This window comes from Dermacentor andersoni, chromosome 10, assembly GCF_023375885.2.
Source record: "Dermacentor andersoni chromosome 10, qqDerAnde1_hic_scaffold, whole genome shotgun sequence".
Classification (NCBI taxonomy): Eukaryota; Metazoa; Arthropoda; class Arachnida; order Ixodida; family Ixodidae; genus Dermacentor; species Dermacentor andersoni.
In genome coordinates, this window is record NC_092823.1 from 55668376 (window position 1) to 55694884 (window position 26509).

General features: G+C 52.0%; 1 protein-coding gene across 12 annotated transcripts in view; it reads left to right on the plus strand.

Moving 5' to 3' along the window:
• Positions 1-26509, plus strand: part of LOC126543780 (CUGBP Elav-like family member 1-A) — a 575682-nt gene that overhangs the window by 347633 nt on the left and 201540 nt on the right. For 6 of the 12 annotated variants that reach the window (XM_055062360.2, XM_055062362.2, XM_050190902.3 and 3 more), the window contains exon 2: positions 15765-16221. The exons of 5 other annotated variants lie outside the window; for them this stretch is intronic. In XM_055062360.2, coding sequence (XP_054918335.2) covers positions 15765-16221 — 457 coding nt within the window. The remainder of the gene's footprint in view (positions 1-15764; positions 16222-26509) is intronic. One more of the 12 variants, XM_055062359.2, reaches the window with a different exon arrangement.

The following is a 26509-nucleotide window of genomic DNA, read 5'->3' on the forward strand; positions in this document are numbered from 1 at the left end:
AGAAGGACAGTATCATGCGTAGGGTGATACTTAAGCTAAGAAATATGAGAACTCCGTTCCGGCGATTTTCCTCCTTTCTTGTAGCATTCGCGCGAAATATGGCTGAGTTTGCCTTGCAAGTGCGACTGTAGAGTTGGAAAGTTCTTGAGTCGCAGACGTCAGCGGGGGTCGTATATCCATGAAGTTGTAGTTCTTGTAAACGCTTGAAATGTGCGCGCATAGCTAACCGTTTCGCATAGCTAACCGCTCATAGCTAACCCCTGTTGTACCAAGTCATCCTTGTATGTCGTTGAAATTATAAGGCATGCAGCAAACAAACTGACCATGTACTTTCGCATATATATGAAGAGTGCAACTTTATGCATAATTCGTTCGAATGATACAAATTAGACCATAAATCTGGCTAAATGTTTCCAGTCGATTCTTCAACTATTGAGCTTCAAGAATACTAATATATAGGAGTTGACAAAGGTGACTCGAAGCCAGAAGGACTAACTTTCGAAAAGGCCATGTTGCGACCGTCATTCCTGTGCTTTATTGAACAGCCATACCTATAGCGACGGACGCAAACAGCTGCGACAATTTTCTCATATTCGTAGTAGGGGAATATGGCTCCGTTCGCTGGCTACAACGAATCTCCGGTTGCGCCGGCTGTGGGCACCAAGCGTCGAGAGCTACTCTGGGGCCCGATGTATCTCGGCGATGTTAGCCCAGGCGATGTATGGTAAGGATGGGGGGGAGTGTCCGCCGAACGGGAACCGGTGGGAGGGGGGGGGGGGGGGGTATGCCTTTCGCCATGAGGGCGGGAAGGGGAGCCACGCCCCGCCCGTCTGCCGCCGGTGGTCACGGCGCCGCTCTTTTTGCCTTTCATTCGGGCAGGCGGCGCTGAGCGACCGCGTGTTTACCTTTAATCTTGGGCATCGTGTCCTCCGCCTCCCCTCGACCGCCGGCCGCCATACCACCGGCCCTTGCAGCCGCCTGTGGCGCAATTGTTTCATTACGTCGAACGTAGTGCCCCTAATGTTTGATATGGCTTCCTTTTTCTTTTTTTTCTCTTCTTTGCGTATTTCAATTTCGTCATCTTCTCTGCAGGTCTTTCTTCTTGTCACTCATTTATTATGTGCTGGAAGTATTGATGCGGTATGTTTGCTTACTTGCTTTGCGCGGAGTGGTGCGATCAGCATCGTTTGTCATGTAGCCTTCGGTGCGATAACTTCTAACGTAACGTGTGTGGTTTATCTGGTTCGTTTAGTCTCCGGGCAGTGATTGTTTTTTTCGTCAGATTTTGCGAGGGCGCGGTAATACGCTGCGCGAGTCTTGCACATGGTGGGACGTTCGAATCGTCGCGTCCATTTGCTTCGATGGAGTACGTTTTCAGAGTGACCACGCGCGCATTCGCAAGCGCACACGCACCCCCCTCCCGCCCCCCCTTTCTCTCGAACACACGCACTTTTACTCGCAAACATGCCCATTCGCTGAGGCAACGTTATCTCACACGCATACAGTAATTCACGCTTACAAAGCACTCTTTCTCACCCACACACATACGACACACATACACGCACACTCTCTCTCACACTCACTCGTTTTATCACAACACACATACACACGCATCTGCTCACTCAAATATGCACTCACTCTCACTCACTCACTGTCACGCACACACCAATTATTACTAAGGATTATTAACTCTGGAGTGCAGGGAACAGCGGCAAATCGCTGGGGTGACTGGACAGACGTGGGTAACTAACGGTAACCCAGACGAGAAATTTAGTATCGATGTGCAGGGCGCAAACTGTGCCCGAGAAGCATTGAAAGAATAGAGATGTCGACTTGACAGAGAAGTGGCGACTGGGAAACGCGAACCATTTGCGGTTCACTCATGGCCGGTCGGGTCGGCCGGATGCTCGAAATTGCTCGCCGCCGCGACTGTGTGCGCCGTGTCTCGTTGCCGGCGTGTTTACTTTGCCCCGGTGTTCAATCGCGCAGCTGCTGCGAGATCGTCCGCGACTCTCCACCGCGCCGTGGTGGGAGGGATCTGCGCCCGCCGTGTTTGTGGTGCGGCGCGCGCTCTGTTTTTTCTCGCGTACCGCGTGTGCTCTGGACGCTGTCGCTTCTCCGGCAGGAACCGCACCCCAGTGTGTTTGTAAACAGAGCCGGCCTTTCCCTCTCCGCCCTCGAGCTCTTCGCTTGTTTACCTTCAATTTCCGCCGGGCTGTCCTTTTAGCCCTTCCGGCAATGTCCTCGCGGTTTCGCGCACCGAGGCCTGTTTACTTGTTGCGGCTGCTGTCTCACCGTTGCCATAGTTCAGTCAGGACCGCCCCCCCCCTCCCTCCTCCCTACTCTCTCACTCTCTCGCCTTTTCTATCAACGAATGAAAGTTCTGAGCCCTGTTTGATTATGACCAAAGTAGTCTGTTTTGGAATCGACGTGAACCCTGCGTGGTTGATACAACAGCTGGCTTCTGATGCAGGCTTTCTTCCCCATTTTCAGCGCTTAAGTAAACTACAGGAACTGAGCGTGGCGCTTTATTATAATTCATTCCTCGTCTTTCATTGTGCCTCTTTTATTAACATTACCACGCCCTTTGGCCATGTTTGCCGCCCCATCTTCGCTTTTAAATGCCCCATATCTCACTTTTCTTTCTTACACACTTCTGCAGATTACGCTGATTGCACAGTACAACGCCCTGATTCCGCCTTTCAATTTTTTTCTCTCTTGAGTGGCTGTTTGCATGCGTAGTTACCTTAAATTCGCGACCCGTTGCTCCGCCAGCTTTTTCCTCTCGCGTGATAACGACAGGCCTGTTATTTATGCGCTAATTGTCGCGAGAACTTCGTTATGCTCTCGCTCAGGAGAGACGGATTGTTTATTTTCTCGCATCTTTCCTTCTTCGGCCCGTCGGGAAGAGCTTATTGGGGCTAAAAAACCAGTCATGGCCGGTGCGAGTCTCTATAACTTGGTATTTGCGATTCGTCGCATGCTTTAGCGCCTGAAACATGGGTCTGTGTGTGTGTGTGTGTGTGTGTGTGTGTGTGTGTGTGTGTGTGTGTGTATTGAGGAGATTGTTTTATGTTCCTTTGGAGAAAAGTTTATTCGTGACGTTTATCGTGGACTTGTTACCTTACGTGTTCCTCTCACTACGATCGTGCAAGTTCTCGTTGAACATTCTGTTGGATTATTAGCCTGTGCTTAGTTACGTCGGGTTTCTCCTATCTTTGGAAGCTATACGCCAGAATCGCGTTCGCCGAAGACGTAATGCGCGCACCGAGGATGCCTGACTTGGGCCGCAATCGAAACCTCGCCGAGAATTGCCTTCTGCAAGTGCGTGCGTCCCTGCCTGCCTGCATTTGCGAGGCAAGATTTCGTATGCGCGCAGCATTCGGATGCAGCGATGCATTCCCTGGGCCTCCGCTCTTCCCATCGCCGCCCCGTCCGTTCGCTTCCTCGCGCGAAAATTATCGCCGGTCGCGGAACGAAATTAACGACTACGGCGCGCGCATCCCCGAACTTCGCGCACGCTGCGTGCGATTTGTCTGGACGGCTCTCCTGGCCCGGGAGAGTTGGGAGAAGCGAGGATGCGGAGGAGGAGAGGCGAGAAGGCTGTTGTGGGATCTGTGTGTTGGGGAGACCGGGAGTGTTCGGAGAAGAGGGGAGAATTGGGGAAAAGGGGTGGTGGTGAGAAGGCGGGCCGAGCGTCTAGATTAAAGGTTTGCGTATACGCGACTGGAGATTCGCGAGCTCCGCGCGCGTGTGCCAGCCGGGGCCAACGTCCGCGGCCGCTGCTCGGCGCACGTAATGCCTGCGTGCTCCCGTTTTCCGCGCGCATTGCTTCCCGGGCGCACCGGGCGTCTCGGCTTCGCCGTGTGCCGCGACACCCGCTGTCTTCGCGGTTCGTTTCCATAATTCCCTCTCCGTCCTTCCCCATGCTCCCCTTTTGGGCCGCGCTTCGCTTCCGAAATCCTGCGGTGGCACTATGGCGGTGACGTGCGAGTGGTTGGTCCCAAATCCGTGCAATGCGTATTTGGAGAGAAAGGAAAGGCAAAGGGGGGGGGAGGTCAACCGGTCGAGCGTGCGCTTTGCTACCCAGCGCTGCAAACGAGGAACAGAGGGAAAGAGAGAGAGAGAGGGCAGTGCACCTAAATTTGGGGATTGCGTCATCCAGTCGGAAGCTGTTGCCAGAAATGTAACTCGCCCACTTTTTTCCGTTGTGCGCCGCTCATCCGTCTTTCGTGCTTCCGTCCAGGTGATGTCGCGCGCGCGCGAGAATTAGCTGCGTTCAGCGGCCGACTCGATTTACGGGTTCCCGTTCCTGACTAGGTAACCCGATCCGTAGCTTTATCCCTAACACCGCGCGGATTAGCTGATACGTACGGTAAGCTCCCGCGGTGGCATTGGGAGAAGCAAGGCAGCTATACTCTCGGCAGCGGAGCAGCTGCGATGCGCAAAGGTGATTATAGCGTGCCTCTCGCTGACAAATTGTTTGCACGCTGGCGGCGCGTTCTAATTCCCTCGAATTCTTTCGGTGCACTTCAGACCGACTCGTCGGTTCAGCGGTCTGTGACGTCACTAGGGGACGGAAACCCTGGGACTTTTTAATCTCGGCGTATCAATGGTAATAAAAGAAACACGCACGCAATAGTGTGAATTCGGCGCAGGCTAATGTGGAACAGGCCTCTGTAATCTCCATTATAAACACGCTAAGTGGTGCTCTGAAAAGGATCGTTGCTTCACATTTAGGTAACCGTGTAGCAATCTGCCGTGAGGCATGATGTATACAGTCCTCGCCGAATGAAACACGACAGGGAGTATTTAGTAGAATCCTGCATATGTGCAATGTACTCCAAAGTGCAGTGTCATATCGCGAGGAATCTAATCACCAGAGGTTACGCGGACTACGATCGAAGTGTACGCGCCGAAATTACGTCAATCTGACACGAACTGCAGCCGGTAAAAACGAAAATGGAAAGGGGTGGACCCGGACCAGGACGAATTTTTCTTCAACTATGAGGCTTTTCTTTCGAAGAAACCGTTTGGGTTTCCTTTGTAGGAATTGCTACGAACGGGTGGATGTCTGATTTTCCCTTTATTTAAAAACGAAAGTATTCGCATTACTTGGTCCTAATTAAACGTGTTTCATTCAGTGAGCACTGTAGATGCTAGTGTTTCATTTCTTTCTTTTTGTCTATTCGGTTAAATTTAGTTTTGCAAGATTTCTCATATGTCCTTCATCGTCAAAGGAAACGGGCCTGTTATACTGTAGTCGTCGTGTTCGGCGACCGTGAGTCGATTCTAAACATTATGAAGCGTCGGTATATTATCATTATTTATTCCTTCATGCCGTTGTCAGACGTGCTTGCTACGCAGTGAACTTCTGGCTTCAGTTGTGCTAGTGCTACGGTGTGTACGTTTTTGAAACGGCATAGCACTGATCAGTGCGCTTGTATATTATTATTCGACAGCTCTGCGGTTCGTGTTTTTTGTGATCCCGTTTTCCTTTACTCACTTTATGCGTGGCTGATTTGGCGAGCTAGTAAGTGGTTAACATATGTGCGAAACTCGTGCATGAGAAATTACTTGAGAGAAGTGTTCCTCATCGTTTCTAACGTATTTAGTCTGAGCATCCATTGTGGACCGATAGGGTGGAAAGTTTCCGAAAGTAACCGTGCTGGAGGTCAGAATTATCTCGTAAAATGCTTTTTTAGTATTATCATAATTGTGATATTTTCAGATTTTATGGCGTTTGTACTCTCAGAAGCCGCGTCATTCATTTTAATTCCAGCAATATAACTTGCTCTCGTCGGCGCTGTTCCTGTTCGCAGTAACGGTTGTTAAGGTCTCCTGCACAGAGTAACTCATTTTTTATAGGAGTGACATAAACAGTGAGAAGGTGCGCCTCAGAAAGTCGCACCTTTCTATTTGACAGGTAGACCCATCTTTGTCAAAGGCCTTTGACAAAGATAGGTCCACCTATTGAAAGATTGACCAGCTTTTCTGAGGCACTTTATATCCCTCTTTATGTAACTCCTACACCACACTGTGCAACTCCATCTGCCGGCCCCCTTCTTGATATAGCGTAGCAGACATGTCGTAACGCTCTTCTCCATTCGTCTGCCCTCTGGCAGGCTCTGCCGTGCTTAACAGTGGCGGTGTGGCGTGCCGCTACCTCGCTCGTCCAGCGCGTGGGGATCGTTATCCCTAAAAGGGAAGGGATACCGATCGAGGGGATCCACCGTACTCATTGGGGAAAAAGGCGAGCGAGAAAGGGGGAGTAGGGTATCGAGGGTTTGTAGGGCTTAAGGGGTTTTGATTTGCAACGAGTTGGAAGGAATACTTCGGTGGCCTGCCGCCGTTCGGAGCGCAGCCTGGCGTCCATCGCGTTGCGCGGCGCGCACGCGTCCGTTCTCGCGTGAAACGAGATTGGACGTGATATGCGGCGGTCCTGCTATGCCGGGTATGCGAACGCCGTTCGCCCGGGTCGAGGGACAAGAGTATTATTGCAGCGGACTGCGTGACCCCCCTCCTCCACCCCCACCCCCCCTCTTTCAGGAAAGCATCCACCCAGCGTTACTTCGTCCACATTCGCTGGCTGACGTGAAAGGGCTCGAAATGCCTTTGCCGCGAGCCGCGGCACGGATCGTGCTTTGAGCGCGGCTTGGCGCGCGATGCTCGCCATGTTCGCCAAGAAGGCATGTGAAGTATTTCATGGCCCGTCGGTTTATCGCGAAAGGTCATGGGGATGAGGGCGGGGGCGAACGAGTTCGGTTGTCGGGCCGCTGCCGTCACGCTCAGGTCAGTGGATACTGCCCGTCCTTCGGCGTACTTATTTATTTATTTATTTATTTCATGCAACATCCCCTGTAACCAGCTTGTGACTGCGCGGTACGTGGCTTTGAAGCGACGGTCGCGACCGTGTTGATTTCTGTGCCGAGTCTTCTGTAAAGATAACGGCCCAACGCGGACTGCAGTTGTCGCTGTGGTTGCTTTATTCCGTACATAAGGAACTCTTTGATCGTTCTGAACTGGTATTTTCGGGCGAATTCAGTTATAGAACGCTGTTCCAGAGGTCGTGTAGATTTCGTTTGCGTCGCGGTAGACACGCTGTTGAGTCGGTATATACGCGCGTACAATAATGATTCTTTAATGAATTAGGCAGGAGCTGCAGCCGCCAGCGGCGCCGTCGATTCGGGGCCGTCAGTTACCGAGAAGTCGTTTTCCGCTTGTCGATTTTACTTATTTTCGCACGGCATCGTAATCAGCGCGGACAACTTGCTCACACGTAGATACTGCAGTGCAAGTGAAATGGCGAATCGCTTCCACTGCGTTTCTTGTTTTTTGGTTAACAGCGAAACACGTCTCGCTTCTGATAGTTCGAACTTGCCACTGTTGGATCTCCGGAGCAAACCTGAAATGGTCGCCCTCGGAAAGCGACTTTCCGCGTGCGCCAGCCGTTCGGCGCCGCGTTTGTCGCTGCACGACGCGCTCTCTCCGGATGCGTTTGCACGTGTGTGTGTGGGTTGTCCCCGCGTATCGAAAAAGAAAAAAGAAAAAACACGCCGGTCGGCGCAGGAGACTGCCTGAGCCGGGCGGGGAGGCCATCGATTTTTCACGGGAATCGCTCGGCTGGAGGAAGAGGGGACGCCGCGACCTCGGAGGGAGTGAAGCGGGCGTCGTTCTCGACGCAGGACGCTGCGCCAGAGGACGACAACGACGAGGCTGGAGACTACGGTGGCGCAGTTGGCGTTCCGCGCTGCGTGGTTGCCGTGGAAAACAGGGGGAGAGGGGAATTCGCCGGTTGCTGGATTGGGGAGGACGGGATTGCGGCCAGTCGTTTCCCTACTTCCAGAGGTCGGTCACCTGCGTTGGCCGCCAAGTCGGCGGGGAACCGTGAAGGGACGCACCGTTTGCAACTTCATTCACGTGTGGACCGGAAGGAGTTCGGTTGAGCCGGTTTTTAGGGTCGAAATCCAGTCTCCGGGGGTTCGTTAAGGTTCGGCTGGTTGGGCCGAAATTCACCCTCCGTGTTCGCGACGAAGGGTGGTCTATTCGGCCTTGTGGGGCCGAAATTAACCTTCCGGGTTCACGATAGTAGGATCGATTCGGCGGGTCGGTTTGAAATCCTATCTTCGAGCTCGTGTAAACACTAGCCCACTAGGCGTAAAGCAGCTTGGTGAGCGTCTTGCATTCGACTGGTTGGTGTTTTAGCTCGGTAGTTTTGTATGTATAAAATGAATTGAGAACAGAGGTACTTAAGTGTTGCCACACGTACATTAAAGTGCAGTTGGAAAGGAAGACGCTGTGTGAAGTGAAACACAGGTAGCTGATGAAGGTCGCGCGATAAGAGAGAGAGAGAGAACGAGAAAAGAAATCCACGGTTCTCGAAAAGCGCACAATACTGGACGGGGACGGTAGCACGGGCTTGCATTGAGTCTTCATGAGGAGGTTGGAGCGAGGTGCAGTGCTGAGAGTAATTGCATCACGTGACGTTCAGTAGTGACGTCACGTGACGTCCAGTAGTGCGCGACCTTTTCTGTTTTGCGCATCGGCGCGGGCGTGACAGCTGACCCCTCGTTCTGTCGCGATCCGAATTGTCGTCAACCAGTGTGCCTCAGCATGCAGCGGGCGGCCCACACGTGAAGTCGAAATCGAGGCTAACAGTGTTACGCATGTTATGTGGACGCCGCCTGTAGCGCTTTCTGCGAATCACACACTGCACGAAACATTGCGAGTCTTGCGGCGTCTTATACTGCAATAGCTATTCCTGTCACTCGATCCTTCGGGCTTTGGATAGAGAGAGAGAGAAAGAAAAACAGTTCAGTTCTTGCCTTAAAGTAAGGGGGAAAAAAAGAATTAGAACGAGTCTTTTTTTGCTCGGATTTGGGACGTTGGGTGGATGTGCCATACTACGGCACGCAGGGCGCGCAGCCCAGCAAACGACTCGGCTTTCGCGGCTCGGCGCACCGCCGGATGGAGTTGGTCTCTTTTGTTTCTCATTTCGGTGGCCGAGACCGCGGGAATAGAGAGACCCGGAGGTCGTAAAAATGAAATGTGTAGTGAGAGCCTCTTTTCTCGCGGACAGCAGCAGTGGGGGGGGGTCGAGGACTCGCGCCGCCCCACTTTCTCCTTCGGCCTTGGCACATGGAATGGCGAAACGTAGAGAGACTTCCAATGAGGAACGTTGTATAACGTTTCGTAGCCGACTGCGTTGAAGGACTGGTGCTCGATGGATTTGCCAGTGCGAGAAATGCAATCGCAACTGCGCTACGCTGGAGGCGTGTCAGAGATGTTTCCTTTCGGTTGCTTATATTTTACTGCACGTACATCTGCCGAATGTTTCCTCACATGTAGTCAACCTTCGCATAAAGAATCGTGAATCGACAAACTTTTCAAATCGCTCCTTCATCCGCAATCTTGTGCTAGAAAGGACGGTGGCTAGAAATAAACGGGGGAGCTGAAACGCGCAGGGAGGCGCAAAAGTTCGCGGGGCACGTGATTGGCGAAAAAAGGCTGTTCCGGTGAAAGCTCGGCACCTAGCCCGGGCTTCAAAGTAGAAACGTCACGCCTTGACGGGGTCGGAGTTCACATTTGTCCCGGTGCCGGCCGCGTCCCGTGAACTTTTGTTGCCCTCTGCACACTCTCGGCAAAGATCACGGAGCGACGCTTCGCGGGATGAAACGCTTGTTCCATGTATCACTTCATTTCCGAGAGCTTTCGAACTCGCCGCTTTACTTAGGCGTACACTTCGGAACAGATTGGTTTAAAGCGCGCCGTCTGAAAAGTCAGCGTACTCCATTGGGCGGACCACCCGAATACCTTGCAGTGCGCTCGCTCACCCGTGAACAGCGCGATGGAGCGCGCTCAGGTTTTGCGAAATTCCGGAAGCTGGTTTTCCCACATACCTATCCCTAGTCGTGATGACCGCGTTCCCGCTATAATGTCGCTTTTAAGGCTGTGACAGGAGTTCTGAAAGTTTAGGTGGTCTTGGTAAAAGGAAGGGGCGTGGGTGGAGGGGGTCAGTAATGCCACCAGGCGGCGTGTTGGCACCTTAATTATGATTCTAGCCCTAAGTATGCATTACGTCAGAGGATGTGTGTAGTTAAGCGCACTTGCATGTATTGCAAAGCACATCGTCCAAGTTTTCGCACCTTCACTCTTGTTGGAGTACGTTCACTCCCCTGCTACTGAAGGGTGAGCGCGCCTGTATACTCCATTGCCACGGTCGAGTGTGAACGTCTACTACTCGAAGAGTGAAAGTACCCCGCGAGGGGGGTCGTCCGAGGACTCCATAGTGAAATGACTCATATGGGACCGAATTAATTACACCCGCAAGGGGGTATTTACCGGTTCTCCTCTTCACCTACCCTTTTTGCTTCCTTGCACGTTGTGAGAGAACTGCGCATGAAAATCTGAGGTGCTGAACCGACGACTGGCTTCCTTTTGCTTCACTAAATGCAGTGTTCCCCCGCTTGCGATAGGGTTAGCTTCTCTGTTTCACCCAGTGTGGCGAGCTTTCTCTCTCCACCGCCGCGCCGCCTGTTGGTCGAGGTGATTCCATCGCACTCGCCGAGTCTGCCGTGTGCTGCCGTCGGACGGCCTCTTCCCCCTTTTTTTTTCGCCCCGCTTGCTTCCCTAGCATAGGGGATTGCATGGACATTTGGTGCCCTTTACGCCTTTTTGCTTGCCCCCCCCCCCTCGGTTTTCGTGCTTTTTGTTCGTATGAGCGTAGGGACGATCAGATTTTGCCTCCATTATATTCTTTTTCTAGCTTTTTTGTCCGCTCGTTTCGTCCACCGAGCCAACGGTACAAAAGTGTTTTGTATCTGTGTGTGCGTGTATTCTGCTCCAGTTGGTGTACTCGTCGCAATTTCTGTCCCCTCGACCGTGTGCTGCGTCGAAGGGCAACAAACCTCGTTCCCCTCCGCCGCTCTTTCATCCGCTTCGGTCAGGGTTCCTGCTGTTCTGCCTGAAGCTTTCATATTACGTGACGCGTTTTCTCCTCGCTTTTTTTTTTTTCTCCACAATTTTCTGGCTCGCCGTTTATCGATTAACCTTTTATCTCTCTCTTCGTCACGTTTCTTTCCTTTTTTTTTTCCGGCTCTTTGTGTGCCTTTGTGCGCGATGTCGCTACCGGCATGTCCCCTCCCCCCTCTCTTCTTTTTCGCTTTCTCCTATTTGTCTCTGTTGCCGTCGCGGTGTGTTGAGCGCGATCGCACCATTTATTCTCATTTCCCTCTGTTGTATCTTCTTTCTACTCCCTTCTGTCCCCCACCTCTCTCTCCCCTTTGCGCGTTGCGTCGTCCTGTCTCTGCCATTTTGTCCCTATCTTTTTTTCTTCCTTACCGTTCTCCCCTTTTTTGCGCTCTGACATAGTCGCCTGCCGTGCTTGTCCCGAGAAGCGTGAGTTTGCTTTCACGGTGATTTCGCGCTGCCTCGTCCGTCCACTCTCTTCAACAACTCTTTCACTCTCCCTCCCTCTCTCTCCCGGCATCTCCACGCCGTTGAGAGTCTGTTTTACGGCGTTTCGTTCCGCCTGGAGCAACGCAGGGACGGTAGAGTAGTCCTCGTCGCGACGACTGGAGAAGTGCTTCGCTTGCGCAAGGTCGTTTACCTCCTCACGGCTGAAGTGAATTGTGTCGATGCGTTTCCTTCTTTCCTTCCTTCCACTTCTTTTGGTACTTTCACGTGCCGAGTACTGGTCAGTTGTAGGGAGCCTTGCCGCTGTCTGGTAGTGCAAGCCGCCGCTGATAAGGAAAAACGTTAACGAAATAAAACAAGAGGTGGCGTTCAATACGACTTTCATTTGTTGTAATGGTTCCCTTTCGATGCCCCGCGGACCGACCTGAACGTGTACGTGCGCGGTATAGGGCTATGCACGGAAAGGTCAGTGGTGAAGGTTATCTCTACGGCAGGGGGTAATAAACGCGAACATAAGCGCGATTACATTCGGTTAGCTAATGGATCTTATGCGCAATCATCGCTGTACTCGAGTTTCGTATTTGTCAATTGTGTTGCGCCGTTGCCATATTAGTAGGGGGATTGCGATGGGATGGTCAAGCCATGACGCCGACCCATTGAAGATACGTGGCACTGCTGAAAAGAACGATACAATGGATAGGTTTCTGATTAATTCGCGAAAAAGGGAGGGACGGGGAAGGGGGTTAACAACTGAATCGCGATTTCGTTCCGCAATAAAGAAAGTTTAGCTGCATTATTCAAGTGTGGCTTTGCGACAGCGCAGTGACCCCAGTCTTATTGCGAGAGGAGGCTTTGAAAAGCCTTAAAAGAGGCAAGAAAGCAAATGGGCGAAGCTACCATGGATTTTGTCCGTGCCTGATCGGGTCTAGCAGGGTGTTCATCGTTAAGAAAAGACTACAATGCCTTTTAAAGGAAGCGAAGACCCATTATAGCACGTTTTCTGAAGTTCTAGTGCATCAAAACGGCTAAAATACGATAAAATTATCTTTGAAGTCCAATTTAGGGTCCAGATGGCTGCAGTATAATCGGAATTACGGGTCTGCATCTTGCAATTTTGCTCTTCGGTTCCGTGTATAAACGTGTTACTTCACTTTGAAATGTCATATCAGTATGTGGGGAACATTCAAAGTATGAAGTCCGGGTGGTCTTCATGCTGTTCAGCGATCGCTCAAAAAAGAAAAGAGGTAGAGTGAAAGTGTTTGTAGAGGAAGTAGCTAATCAACCAATATCGGAGTTGCTGGCTAACTAATCGCGTACAATTCGTACTACTACGCTCTTCTCATGTCACGTGGCCGAAAGACCTGTGTCACACTGAAAAGAACGGTCGTGCTCTGCAGCCTGAAATCTTCTATGTCGGGCATATTTTTTTCGATGCACCGACCGCCTCCCTCTGTCCCCATCGCTCGGCATGAAACTGGAGCCTAGTGCCCGACCATGGTTTCCTCATTTCCCCCAAATCGTTTCCCCCGCCGCTCCCTTCCTTCCCACTTCTTTTCTTTTTTCCCCTTTGGCACGGTGTTTCCCATTGTCGTTTGTCTAGCTTTCCGCGTTCGAAAATGGGGATGCGGCGACGTCCCCGCCACACGTACGCATGGGTCTCTCCGCAGGCGGAAACGACCCGGAAGCAACATCCGGTTCCCGTTCTCGCGCTCTCCGCTAACGGGCGCCTCTTGGTTCTTTTGCGGGAATATATGTGCCGAGTCCACTTCCGTTTCGCCTTCTCTTCGCTTATTTCGTTCCACTATTACTCTCGTTGGTGGCGGGGGAACAGGGATCTACTCGACTATCAACGTTCGTTCTGGAGCTTGTTGAATGGGCCGTGTAGGTGTAGTGTATAGGGTGTTGAGGATTTCTGAAATCGGCGCTGCGTGCGCGGAAAGCCGCCTCGGAATTCGCGGGGGTTCCAGTCCTGTGGTCCGGGGTGTAGCTTTCGCGGCGCTGTGCAACTCTGGATCTGTAACAGCGTTGCTTGTCCCGTCCGCAGCAGAGCACGAAGGGCTTACTTCCGTTCCGAACGTCGTTTTGCGAGGCGCCTGCGTTATATAAAAACGGGCTTCCTTTATGTCGCAAGTAAAAATATACTGGCCACTGTTAAGGGGAACGGCCAGTTAGTTATTACCATCGATTACAGCCGTGACATAAAAGCGTGCAGACGATTCTTTCGTGCATAGTGAATCAGGCAGCAGCCTTTTCGATATAAAATTGAAGTATATAATTTCGTCACCAGCACGGTCTTTTTTCACTTTCAAGAACTTGCTACTCGCTTGCGGCATGAAACTTTCAATTTATATCGTCCTGAATGTGATTTCCACGGCGCTGTTACCTTATTCTGTCATGACTTGAGGAGAAGACGTGTTAGCTGCATAGTTGTCGGGTCGGAGAAAGACATTTTCGCCGTTATCAGTCCATGGTGTGTTAAGCAGTGGATAGGGTTTATCGAGTGTGGCTGCGCTCCGTCAGTGTTGCGAGTTGTCCGCTCAAAGCTTTCTCTATAGCAACGCAACAAACAGCGCGATAAGCAGCGCTTTGTCTTGTGTGCTCTAGCTTCTCCTGATTATCGCGCTGAACTCGTACCAAACGAGGCAGAGTTCAGACGCTGCAGTAGTGGGGGTCGGGCATGTTAAAGGGGTAGCTGGCCCGTGCCCTCATCTACGCTAAGGACGTTGAAGGGAGGAACTTCTTTTCATCGAGAACCGCGAGTAGAGGGTTTATTTACAATATCTACGCGAATAGTTGAGAACGTTACATCTCATCACCCTAGCATGACTTAGTAAAGCACACTGAGGAACCGGAAAAGTTCTCTTAAACCCCCTCCCTCCTCCCTAGGCCCCTAGGCCAGGGAAAACTGCCCCCCCCCCCCCCCCCCCTTTCCTTCATCGTCCAGTCGGAGCATCCAAACTCGCCGAAGGGCCCGCGTTGAAGGCGAGGGTTCACACAATCACTCCCGCACTTTCTTTCACTGAACACACTGAAAGGAGGGGAGCTTCGTAGACGAGGATTGCCACGCTTGACTCAAACTGGCGCGTCTTGGTTCCTGGGATGACCCCGCAGTTACCTGGAGCGTCTGTCAAACGATCGTGGCTGTTACCGCAGTCCGTGAGGGAACGCCTTAGAACACCCTTTTTCAGTCAGTTTCCTGTTCCCATTGGTCCGCGGGGGCGACAGTGAACCAACAAACAATGCTCGATCCGCCAAACGTGTCTCGCCTTGCTGGCACCGCAGGTCTGTCAGAGGGGGACGCATCGTTAGCTTCACGAAGCGATTCGTCGCAGTCGGGCGGGAGAGGTTCAGCAAGTTTGGGCTGTACTTTTTTGGTTGTTACTCTCCCTAGCATTGCCCTGGTGCCCGCGTTCCTTCGTGAGAAGAAATACTTTGCTTTTCTGGTGTGATGCGACGTTAGCTGAAGAAGCATCTGGGATCTTCGGCTGTGTTGAAGTTGTGGTACATGGGGCTATCATAAACCTGTGCACTTTAATAGAAATGACAAAAAAACAACACGAAAGTACATGCCGTGGACTTCACAGTTGCGTCGTGCGATCTTCCTTTGTATGATTTGCTGCGCTACGTTGCGGCCGCCCGTATTTGTCTGTGCCGTTATCTGATAAAAGCCTTATCGACTGCGCTGATGAAAGTTTACCGACTTGATGCGTTATGCGGTCTCTTCGTCTTGATTCCCGTGTAGTTGTTTGGTTCCGATACAGCGCGAAGTATGCGCCGCCAACTAAGTTGCGACCGATTTCGCGAGAACCTACAAGTACCGCCTTCGCTTGGCCACTGCTACGCGTCGAGACTCGGGAGCGATGCCCCAGACACGATGGCTTCGGAGCCGCGGCAAACGCGTCGCACAGTTCACACGTCAGTTCACCTTAGCGATCCCATAGATCATTCGAGCCGATGCCTAGGCTTGCACCTAATCGTTCTTCTTAGAAAGAGTAGCACGGGGTGCAGACGCGGAGCCCGTTGCACCATCTTGTCAACGCCTCCTCGTGTTTTCAGAGTTTGCGAGGCGAACTGCTAAAGCATAGTTGCGAGAAATTTGTAAGTACACTCTCGGTTCGCCTGCGCAAAGCGATACCCTTAATGTCTTAAGTTATGTCGCAAAACCGCAGCGAATTCTGCGACGTAATCTTCTAAGCTCACGACGCGGCCTGCACCCCTCATTCCTCTAGTTGACTTAGGGCTGCGTGTGTTCTGTGCTCGCGTTGTGCCGCGCGCCCCAAGCCAGCAGGGTGTAGGACCTTCCGGCGGGGCCGCCACTCCATGGTTGCCGTGTGTGTGCCCCCGCGCAGCAGCGGCCTCTCCCGAGGCCGGCCGCGCTGCCGCACGCAATCCAAGCTTCGGCGGGACCGGAGCCACCACCAGCAGCCTCCGGCCGACCAGCAGCAGCGGCTCCTGCGGCAGCTGTTCGAGACACAGCGGCGCCAAGTGCTCCTGCACAGCCTGGCCCTGCTGAGCCGCGCCGCTCTGGCACCGATGACGCGCGCCGGGGGTGCGACGGCGGCCGGCGCCGCTAACGGCGAGTCCGGCGCCAACGGCGTCGCGGCGACCAACGGCGTGGCGACTACGGCGAGCAGCCGCCGCCGGCTGGGCAAGCGGCTGCGCGCCAAGGCTGCCCAGCTGGCGAGGGAGACCCTGGGCAGGCAGCTCCTGCAGGGCCTAGTGGCCCGCAGCCTGATCAAGGGGGCTCGGACCCGGGCCGCGGGCGGACTGGCCGCCGGAGCGCCGCTCCCGTGGCTCGCGCTGCTGGTATGGACGCGTTTGAGGACGTTGCCCCCTCGCCCCCCACCCCACACCGCGCATTCCTGGCCTTGATTTTAGTCCAACTGCATGGCCTCCTGTATAGCCTTGGCGTGGTGCAGCTGTAGCCCGCTTAACCGCCGAACTGTTCACGGAAGCTGTCCAGTCAACGAAAAGGTGTCCCGATGACGAAGAGGTAGTCGTAACGCCTTGCAGACGGGGACAAGTAAAGAAGGAACTGGATACGCTTTGGAGTTTAATCAGTACTTCTTTTGTTTGTCCCTGTCCGCAACGCGATATCTGCCTTTCCGGCGCAAATAACAGGATTATAGTGCCAAAGATGACGCAGACCTGGATCGATGAACAGTGGCCGAACGATTTGCCAGCCTGTTCCCATAAGTACTCATCACTCATCGATCGAAGAGTTATTCACGCACAACGAAAGCAGATTACCTTTTGCGGTTTCCCCAATGATACCAGATTACATATCAGAGGATTGAAGTCGGGTCGGCATATAGGGCAGATCGTTCTGACTGTGTCTACATATACAGCCGGCGACAAAGTGTCCCTCGTCGAGACGAGGATACGCAGCGCGTTACGGCATCAAAACAGCGTTCACCTTAAAGAGTGGTGCGCGTGTGTGTCGGTCGCCTTGTCGTATTCGTCCTCGTCAGTTCGTCCTTTTATTCGTTGACTGCGAACCTTAAAGAAGACGCTAAGTGTCCGTCTGTAGCACTTCAGTCTGTGAGTGTTCCCCGTCGCAGACCTCTCTTGTAAACTTTTCTATGCACTGGTTTGGGATGAACAGAATTTCCTCTTTGCGCGCGTTCGTTGCTTCCCCGTTTTCACCTCTCGTCGTCCTTAAGTAAACAGCCCGCCGCCGCCGTTACGCACTGGCTCTAGAGAAGCTTCGCAAAGTTGAACAAATGAACGACATAGCTGCGACCGCAGGCCAAACTTCCGCCTTGCAGACAAGGTTCCCTTGCCAAGTTCTTTATTTTCGTCCCCGCTGATGAACACGTGGTGTCTTATGCGCGCTTTTATAGAGGTTTCATGAGTCATCCATATAGTGGCGCATGTCGTGCCCACTTCTCTCGCTTGTGTGGATTCACGGAGGCCGGAACTAAGCCCGCCTTTGCATTCTCGTAGTCACCGCACCTGTAGCGGCGTCCTACTACATCTAGAGAGACAAAGAGAGGGAGAAGCTTCCTTGCATAGGAAGGAGTTTCTTGCATAGCGCCTGAGATAACCCGCAAAAGGCCCCGGATCGAGTTAGCACTCTAACCTTCCGTCATCTATAGTGGGGCCCCAATAAAGGACGGCCGCGTGTTTCATCGCGCTCCACACTTCTACCCGTTCTCTCTGCGCGCGTCTTCTTTGTTCGCCCCCTAAAGGCTTTGGCAGGCCTAGCGGTTCTAAAGTGGCCCGCGAGGTTTATCTCTAGCATCTGGCGCTTCCCGAGGACGCATACGCCACTCTCATTTGCGTCGCCCTGTCTATTCTTATCTCGTTGGCGTCGGTGCATCATTGCGGTTCCCTCTCTTTTTATGGTGCCCAGTTTGAAGGACTCCCTCCGAACCGAGTGCTGCCCCCCCCCTCTCCCATTTTCTGTTGTTTTGTTGCTAGTGGGCGGTTCGTACAACCTGGGGCTCCGCGACTTACGAAGCAGCGCCCTCCAAGCGTTTGTCTCCCAACGCTCGGACGCGGTCACTTAGTGACGAAGACGAATGGATAAAGCAGTCGGCGGGCGGTGGAAGGGTCGGACAACGCCCGGCGATGACCATTATCGCCGCCACCTATGTGGGCGCAGTGAGACGGCCGGGAAGGAACGGAAAGAGGCGCATCGTTCGTGTGATCCGGTTCATTAAGAGGCGGCCCCTGTCTTTCCCGTGTCTCTGACAAATGGGACAGGTCTTCGAGTGTGTAGGCACTTGGATGCCAGTCGCACACACAGCGTCTCTGATTGGTTTCGATTTGCGCGTGCTAAGGTTTGTTGGCCGCGACCGAACCGTTCTTTTTTTTCTTTTTCGGCTGAGAGCGTTTCGTTTGCCTGTCTTAGAGGTCTCCTCAGACGCGAAGGGCGATGCCCTCGGCCGGCAATTTTGCGACCGGCTTTGCCGCAGTATCTAATTCCTCGAAGAGGAAATACATTTATAAATGCCGGTTTAAATGGATGCAATACAACGATAAAATGGTTTCCCCAAAGTTGATCACACAAAGTAGTAATAAAAGCGACCCAGTGGGAGACGCCGGCGTGTAGTGTCGGTATTTTGAATGTTCTGGAAACGAACCTTTTAGTCGTTGCCTCTTTCGTTCCATCAAAAACCTCTGCGACGAAGACCAGCACTGTGCGCCGCGACGTTCGTTTAATCATCTTGCAGTGCTTTAAGAACAAAACTCATTGTCATTGCAGCGGAAACTCTCTCCACCACTGCATTCAGTGAAACTGCCTCCTTTCTATTCTCGACAGAAACGGCAACCGTCGTGAACTCGGGACAGTTTTAATAGCCACAGCATGGGAGACCTGTTTTCGCGAATGCGGAAGCAGGCGTCACGGGCGGCCTGCATTCATTATACATTCAACTTTCGCGAGTCAACCCCGTTCTCTTCCGTCGCCAATTTCGTGGCAAAGTGTCAGCGCTCCATGCGTCTTATGAAAAATCATCGCGCGTTTCCGGCGTTTCCGGCGAAGCGGTTCTTGCGGAGTGCTCTCTTCCGGCCCCTGAAAACAACCGTCAGAAAGGTACACTTGTAAACGTTTCGTTGGAGTTACACTGTTCGTTGCCGTGCAGGTCGCTAAAGGGACGGCGGGAGTTGTATTCGCTGAACGCGCACGCCAAACCAGAAGTTAGCGAACCGTTGTTGGTGAGACTCGCTTGCAACGTGTAGCGTTTCCGCATAGCATCTGTTTTTCTTTCTTCTTCTTCTTTACTCACTCAGCGCCGGCCGCCGCTCGCATTCGCTGCAATTTCGCAGTTGTCGCGCCAAGTCAGCACTTCGTAAGGCGCCGCCTTCTTCGTTTCGCTCTCGCCTTCTTTACCCTCTCCCCCTCAGTTTGCCGTTTCGCTAAGTCACATCGCGTATCGCGGAGCTATAGCGCGCATTCGTGTGCATTCTAATAAAGTACACCAACACGGAGACTCGCACAGTGCCATTTACAGTATTGCTCACCAAGAGCTTAGGGTAGCGTCGGCGAAGCTACGCTGTCGCAAAGTTCCTTTTTCACGCGTTTCTATCCTTTCTGTGTTAAGCGGGCGCGTTTGCGACATTACAGTACACCTGCCCGCGGCGTGGGCGTTGGTGGCGTCTTGGTCGTTTGTCAAGTGTCCTTCCTGTCCCTGCCTACGCGGCCGTGCAGCGAGCGTCGCGCTGGAATGGGCCTTTGCCCGGAACTGTTGGTTGGAAGTGTGTTGGTGTACGAATCAGGTCCCCCGAAGTATAAAACCTACACCGCGAAGTGGAACGCGAACAGTGATGTCAGGGGCTCGTGGTCACACGTACAGTGACAAGCCCATCAGACTCTCGTTGGGTTTCGCCTTTGGCGAACTTGCTCCGTAACCGTTCCAACGCTCGCGAGGTGCACGATTTGCGACTGCTCTTGCGAGGCTGCAGGTCGACCGCAGCCAACGACAACCTCCTCGTATGCTCTCTCTCCGTCATTCGCACCGCCCCTCGCGTTTGCTGTCTCGCCGCACTTTTGTACGGGGTTCCGTCGCGCACGGCGGTGACTGCGTCGTACAGTTCGCGGAATGAACTCGATCGAGTTCGTGCCTTGTGTCGCGGTGTCGTTCGCGTTTTCTTCGTAATTCTAGTCTTCTTGTTTACCTGCCTCAGTTCAGTTGGAACTTGATTTGCTTTCGTCGGTATTTCCTTGCGCATACTCTTTGAGCCAGTATATAGAGGGGACCGCATTTTCGATCATCAGTACGTAAATCTTTCATAATCTGCGTAAACATTTCTGTTTCTTTGGGGTACATGGTCATTTTCGCTGCGACGACGGAGCAGAGCGTCCGTTCAGAGCGTCCCTACAAAAGAAACTCTTTTTTTAATGAGCTGTCAACATCCTGAGCGAATTGTCTTTTTGGCCATTCTTTTTTTACTTTTGGTCTTTGGCCGCAGCATTATAGAAACGGATGGGTATACATTCAATGGGGCCGCTAGCCTAACATTTACGACAGTGGCGCTTATCGCTTACATAAATATGCGAGGAAGTGCATAGTTGTTAAGGTTACCGAGTTCAGAGTGTCTGTCGTTGACTCGGCCGCGTATATAGAACGTTGCCTTTACCGAGCACGGAAGGCGCACAAGGAGGAGATAGAACAAGAACACGAGAGTAGAGAGTAGCGCAGGGCACAGCGTGTGTTCCGGAAATGGCGCTCCGCGTATCCCTCGAGGATCCCGCCCGCCCCCACCTCCCCGCGGCCCCTCTTCTTTTCCCCACTTCTCGTGCTTTTCCTCGCGTTTGCATGGGCGCGCATTAAATTTCACGCCCGGCACTCGTTCCCACGTACGACTGCGACGACGGAGTCGCGATCCTCTGCCTCCCAAGCGCTTTTCCCGTTCTCCGTACGTTTCCTCCTTTCCCTTTCGCTCCCGCCGTCGTCGGCGCCCGTCTCTTAAAAACTCCCTTAAAACCACTTTCCTGTTTTCTCTCCCGCTTGGTCGCCGCGGCCGGGGATGCCCCACTTCCCTAGGCCTATCTCATCGCGGGCCCCGCGAGACGCTTTTAATCGAGTTTGCGTGTCGCGCCTCGGAACGGAGGTTTCTGAGCCTCGCTCTCCCGGCCTAAGCCTTATCTCGCCGAGACTGCAGTGTTGCCATATTAGGGCACATTTAGCCAGGTCTAGAGCATTGTCGGCTTCTCTAGTGACGGAAGATCTTCGTTTTTAGCGGATTGAGAGCCGACTTCTTGGCGTATGTTCGCGCAAGTTATCTTTTCGCGTGTTTTCTAGTGACCGCCCGGAAGTATTTTGCGGGCCTTAGTGAATTTTGCATATTTTTCGGTCGCGTGTCTTTGTATGTAGAAGCGGTAGCTCGTGCGCAAGTGTTTGTTTTCTCTATTTACAAAAAAAAAGAAACGCACATAAGCTGACATTATGCATGAAGGACACGCGGCGCTCCTGCCATGCTTAGTTGTTTTCGCTTTTGGGCCGTCTTCCAACGTGAATCCGTTAAGAATATTCCAGCGTGCAATCGTAATATCGTTTCCTTACCCGGTCTTCTTTTTTCTTTCATCTTCTCTCGGAAATCCTGTGATGCCATCTGCATACGGCGTCGCATTTTTGTGTGTGTGTGTGTGTGTGTGTGTGTGTGTGTGTGTGTGTGTGTGTGTGTGTGTGTGTGTGTGTGTGTGTGGCTTAGCCGGTACTTAATCGCGTATATTTCAAATATACTTACCCACTTATATTTTCAAATATAAGAAAAAGATCTATGTCCTGAGTTTCATCGCTTCCCCACGCTGCCAACTTCCTTGTCGGATACCCCGAAGAGTCTTTTTTTCTTTTCCGCGCTTCAGTTGATTTCGTGAAGACATGTCGGTGGTCTGAGATATGCCCTCGCGAAGATGAATGCCGCTATACCTTCGCAGTCGCGCGTGTAAGGCGGGACTGGAGTTAGGATCTTGACGCCAGAGGCTTGCCCCCTCTTTTCCGTGTCGCGAAGTCGAGCTCCGTTAATTCGAGGTTTTCATCCGGAACTGCGGAAATAAACATGTTGGCCTTGTCCTGCAGTTTCTGATTCGGCACTAATAGGCAGTTATAGTATAGCACACGCTAAGCAGCGCACGTTTGTTACAGTTTTAGTTGCCCTGCGAGATGTCCGGATCTCAGAGGCAATGCGCCGCCGTTGAGGCTATCTCCCGCCTGTAGCGATAGGTGGAGCTGACATCTCGAATGTTCTAGAGTTACTGTATATGCTACCACAGGTAGCAGAGTTGCGCGTCTGTTTTATCACGCCGCTAGCGCCTCTATTGGCAGAGCGTCATCACGTGGTAGTCAAGCAACCGTGCATTGCGGAGAAGCAGATGCTCGGGCCAATTTTTGTATTTCCCGACGCCGCCGCTGCAGCGAACTGGATTGACACAAGTTATCGCCAGTCAAATTCAAAGCGAATCTGGCCGACCTTGGCGTTCGCTGTTCGCATGCGGGCTAGCTGCGGAGAGCTAGCTATATAGCTATGTCAAGGTAGCTATGTCAATCCTGTGAGATAAAAACTTTCACTACACTCTCCCACAGATGGTTACTTTTGGTATCCCTGCAGTGAAAAGGCACATAATGAAGTGGTACTTGCAGGTGTGGCTGATATCCAGTGTGGCTGATATCCAGTGCCTGCTAGTAGGTGGGTACGCTTCTACAGCAAGTCTAATGGGGTACCAGTGTCGAAATACTAATGGTTGGTCATTGATTCACAAGTAATGTTTTAGACTGCCTACACGTTGAGAGCTTTGGCACATAAGCAGGTATCCCTAATGCAAAACCGAGTAACTATTATCCAGTGTTCAGTGCAGCGCCGGATTATGGGCCCAGTGCCGCGCGCTGGATGCTGGGCAGGCGCGGCGTACTCGGAGGCACTGGGTACTGGTGCGAAAAATAACAATAGCACGTAAAATACGCGGTGCCTGGACACCGTATATATTTTGTTGGAATGCAAAAAGCAACAGCGAGCAATTTGGTGCAATAAAAAAAAGAAAGAAAATAAGCTCCGACCAGGATTCGATCGTCGGACCTACAGATCCCAAGCCCGGTACTTTACCACTGCGCCACGCCAGAAGGAGAACGTAAGTGCATAATATGCCATGTCAAGGATCGAGAAGCAGTTTTAGTTTCACAGAGATGTCTCGCTCAGTCATGGTAGACGCGCTATCGCCCTGCATATAAAACTCACGCCTGTACCACAAAGAAAATTTTGCTGTCCGTATTCAGTAGCATGCTCGGAAGTGCCACAACATCGATTTTCACTTGCGACTGGCATTTTAACTTTGAAAAAAGTCCTAAATGAACCGCCGACCCGGTACGCTGTATGGGCTGTTACTACTGATTTGGATAGCTGTTTCTTGTTCTTCACGCGAAGAATATGCAACGTTTTCTTAGTTCAGTGATGCCTTTCAGTTGACACGTCTGTCTAGTCATATATCTTCGTCAGAGAAGCGAAGGCTAGTGCCGGGAGCCTTCCGCGACAGCACATATATACCTGTGTTTATGACGCGTCACATCGGCGCTCATCGCTACTTGTGCTGGCACTGTAAACATGAAAAAATGGTTTATTTAAGAACACCGATGCGAAAGCTGAAATGTAGAGTGATTTATCCGTGTTAGACTTCTTGATTCCTGAGCCTAGGCGCGCCGAGAGCGTGCAGACGGACTCGGCGGATACGCTAGGCCTAAGCTTCGGTGGGGACCGATCTCGGCGCCTTTTTCTTGACGATCTTATGCAGTCAGCTGTTTCGATGCGCTTTGTTTGCGATTAGGCGGACAAGCAGTCCTAAATCGATGCAAAACCACCAACTGTCGATCGACGATACGGTAGGCATGCCGCCTGCAAAAACGAAGTGCGGCTTCGCCGCATAGATTTGGTTGCTTCCCAGGCAAGATGGCGGACCTACGCACAACTCTGCTACCTGTGGTAGCATATACAGTAACTCTAGAATGTTCCTTAGAACACGCACCTATAAAGCGAGATATAAGAAGGAAGAAGAAGCATGTGCTTGCTGTGGTAGAGCTAGGGAAACGATGGAGCATGTTTTATTGGAAGGTGAAGATATCTGCCCAGCGGTCGATTTAAGCACCACTGGCCTCCTTGAAGCCCTTGGGTTCAGCGAGAGCAGGGGAAAAGTAAACATGTCCGCAGTGGTGAACAAAGTGGTGCAATTGGTGGAACAAAGTAGGGAAACGACAAGAAACGGAGACGTACAAAGGCAAAGTTCGCAATAGGGAATCAGAAAATTTGGTCGTGGGAGTTAAGAGTTTTTTTTTTCTTTTTTAACCTAGGTAGGACATTAAGCAGTATAATAGCACGAGCTTGGTGGCGCAACCCACCGCCTCGTTCCAAAGGGGACGCTCATAACATCCGTCCATCCATTCATTTCTTTCATTAGGCTTCAACTCTTTCGAAAAGAGAAATGATCTCGAAAACTCCACCAAGTTATCCTTAATACCCTGTCGTCGAAGCGGTCTGAGGCTAAGTGAAAGCCGTTTACACAGTGATTTGCTACGAACGAAATGAATTTTACACAGGCAACGCAAAATTCAATTCGAAGCCGGCAGCCGCGACCGCCGCCATGTTTCCCGCAAATTACGCAAACCACGCAAAAACGCTAACGCTAAATCTGAGAAATAGCGTGCGTACGCTATACGCTATAGGTCGTGAAGCGTTCTGCTCATGCGCAGTAACGACCTGCTATATTATAGCGTACGCAATGGTATAGCGTACGCTAAGCTAAAGCTGTCTATTGAGTGCGACAGGTAATGGACGAGTCGTACATACCCGGCCTTCCCATTGTCGCGGCGTCGCAGATTTCAAGTTAATCCACACGCTCTTTTGACTACATGGTCTGCAACGCAGAAAGAACGTAGTACGTGTGGTCTGCCCACATGAAATGGAGACCCTCGAGGGCTTCTGTAACTATTTTTCCGGTTATAAAACTTGAACATGCGGGGATGAAAGAGCTAGGAATCCGCAAGTCGGATGTGACGTAGTTTTGCTGTAAAGGAACATAGCCACGTGCGTAAAAGTAGCACGAAGTTACTAACTGAGCCTAACAAAGCTTCGCAGTTACTGTGAGCACTGATTAAAATGAGGATCCACGCCGGTTTTATAAAAAAAATGAAACAGGATTTGTTTTGATTTCCACGTGGTCAACAGAATTGTTACCCTATCAAGCAACCACGCCGCTGAATTCTTGCTTGTTCTCAAGAGGTTCGCGCTTCTGCTGTCAAAGTAGCGAGCCGTCTCTACGCCTCTACTGCCCCGTCTTTTTTTGTTGTTGTTGTTGCAATAACAGTTATATGGACACTCCAAGCACATTCCTGCCGTTGGTGTCGCCGTCGCCGTGAGGTTCCGCATAAAGTCCAAGGGCGATAACACCGTCGCCGTGCGCCCTACGCTACATGTGCCAGTGAAAGCATGCGAGGAGAGACTACAATCGTGGCTCAATCTCGCCCGCGCGAAAGGGAAGGAAGCGGGGAGGCACCGTGGGGAGGGGAGCAGGAAGGAGGGGGAGGGTGTTCTACTGCGGCTGCAACTGCGCATGTGGCGGCTGCTTGCGTTCGCGCGGCCGTATCTTGAGAGCGGTCTGCGTTGGGGGCAAAGTCTAGGTGCGTCGGCGGCTTGTAGCTTTGTGCGCGCTGTGTTCTCGGCGCCTAATTCGCCTACAAGCGGTAGACAGCACGAAGAGCACTTCGCTCGCTGCTGCTGCCGTGTTACCTCACGTCAGCGTTTTGACAGCGAGTGTCCGCGGTCGTCGAGTGTGATGTGTTCATGTTTGCCTGTGAGCTCTGGCAGCGTGCTTGTTAGTTTAGTCAGCAAGCGAATGTTTGCAAGTTGATCCGGCCGATAAATATACTATTCTTACTTCGTTTGACTGTCTGCGAATCCGCTATCGCAGTGGATGCTTCGCCTTTCGGGCGAAACTGCTGCTTTTTTTCTTGTAACCCCAACATAGTGGCAAATTATTGAACTATGAAATGTGCAGCATTGTCTAAGATTGAAATTTGCTGTGATGTTTTCTTTAAAGCTCCGCTGTAGTCTATCTAACGTCTAAAATGCTTAACTTAGCGCAGTATGAAAACATTTCGATGTACCCTAAAGGTCAAACGGGTGTCATCCATCTTGGCGATACTGCTAATAAAAACGAAGTTCAGATCCGCTTGCTTGAAACGCCATATGTGAAGCCTTGAACCCTGTGAAGTGAGGCATGCCACTGTCGTGTTCCTCGCTTCTCCTCAGCGTCGTGTGCTTCCGAGACGGCGTATATATGTTAACGCAGGGATGTCAGATGGTCTTGCGTTTCTATATGCTAGCGGTAAGAAGCGGTCGTTGCACGCTCTGAAGATTGGCGCATGCGTGGTTGAAAGGAAGAACTGCACGAAATTGAACAACTGCGCCGAGAGAAGCAGCTCTGCTCCCGGATCCGGCCCCCCTTGCTCCTGACGTTGAAAAACAGCGGTCCGTCGCATTCAGCCGGACGCGACCGGTCCATTTCCGCCGGGACACAAGTTCGCTCGCTTTTCTTCGCGGAGATCTATAGGGTCGATCTCGGAAGCCCCTCGCCCTCTCTCTATCCTTCTCTTCCGACACATTA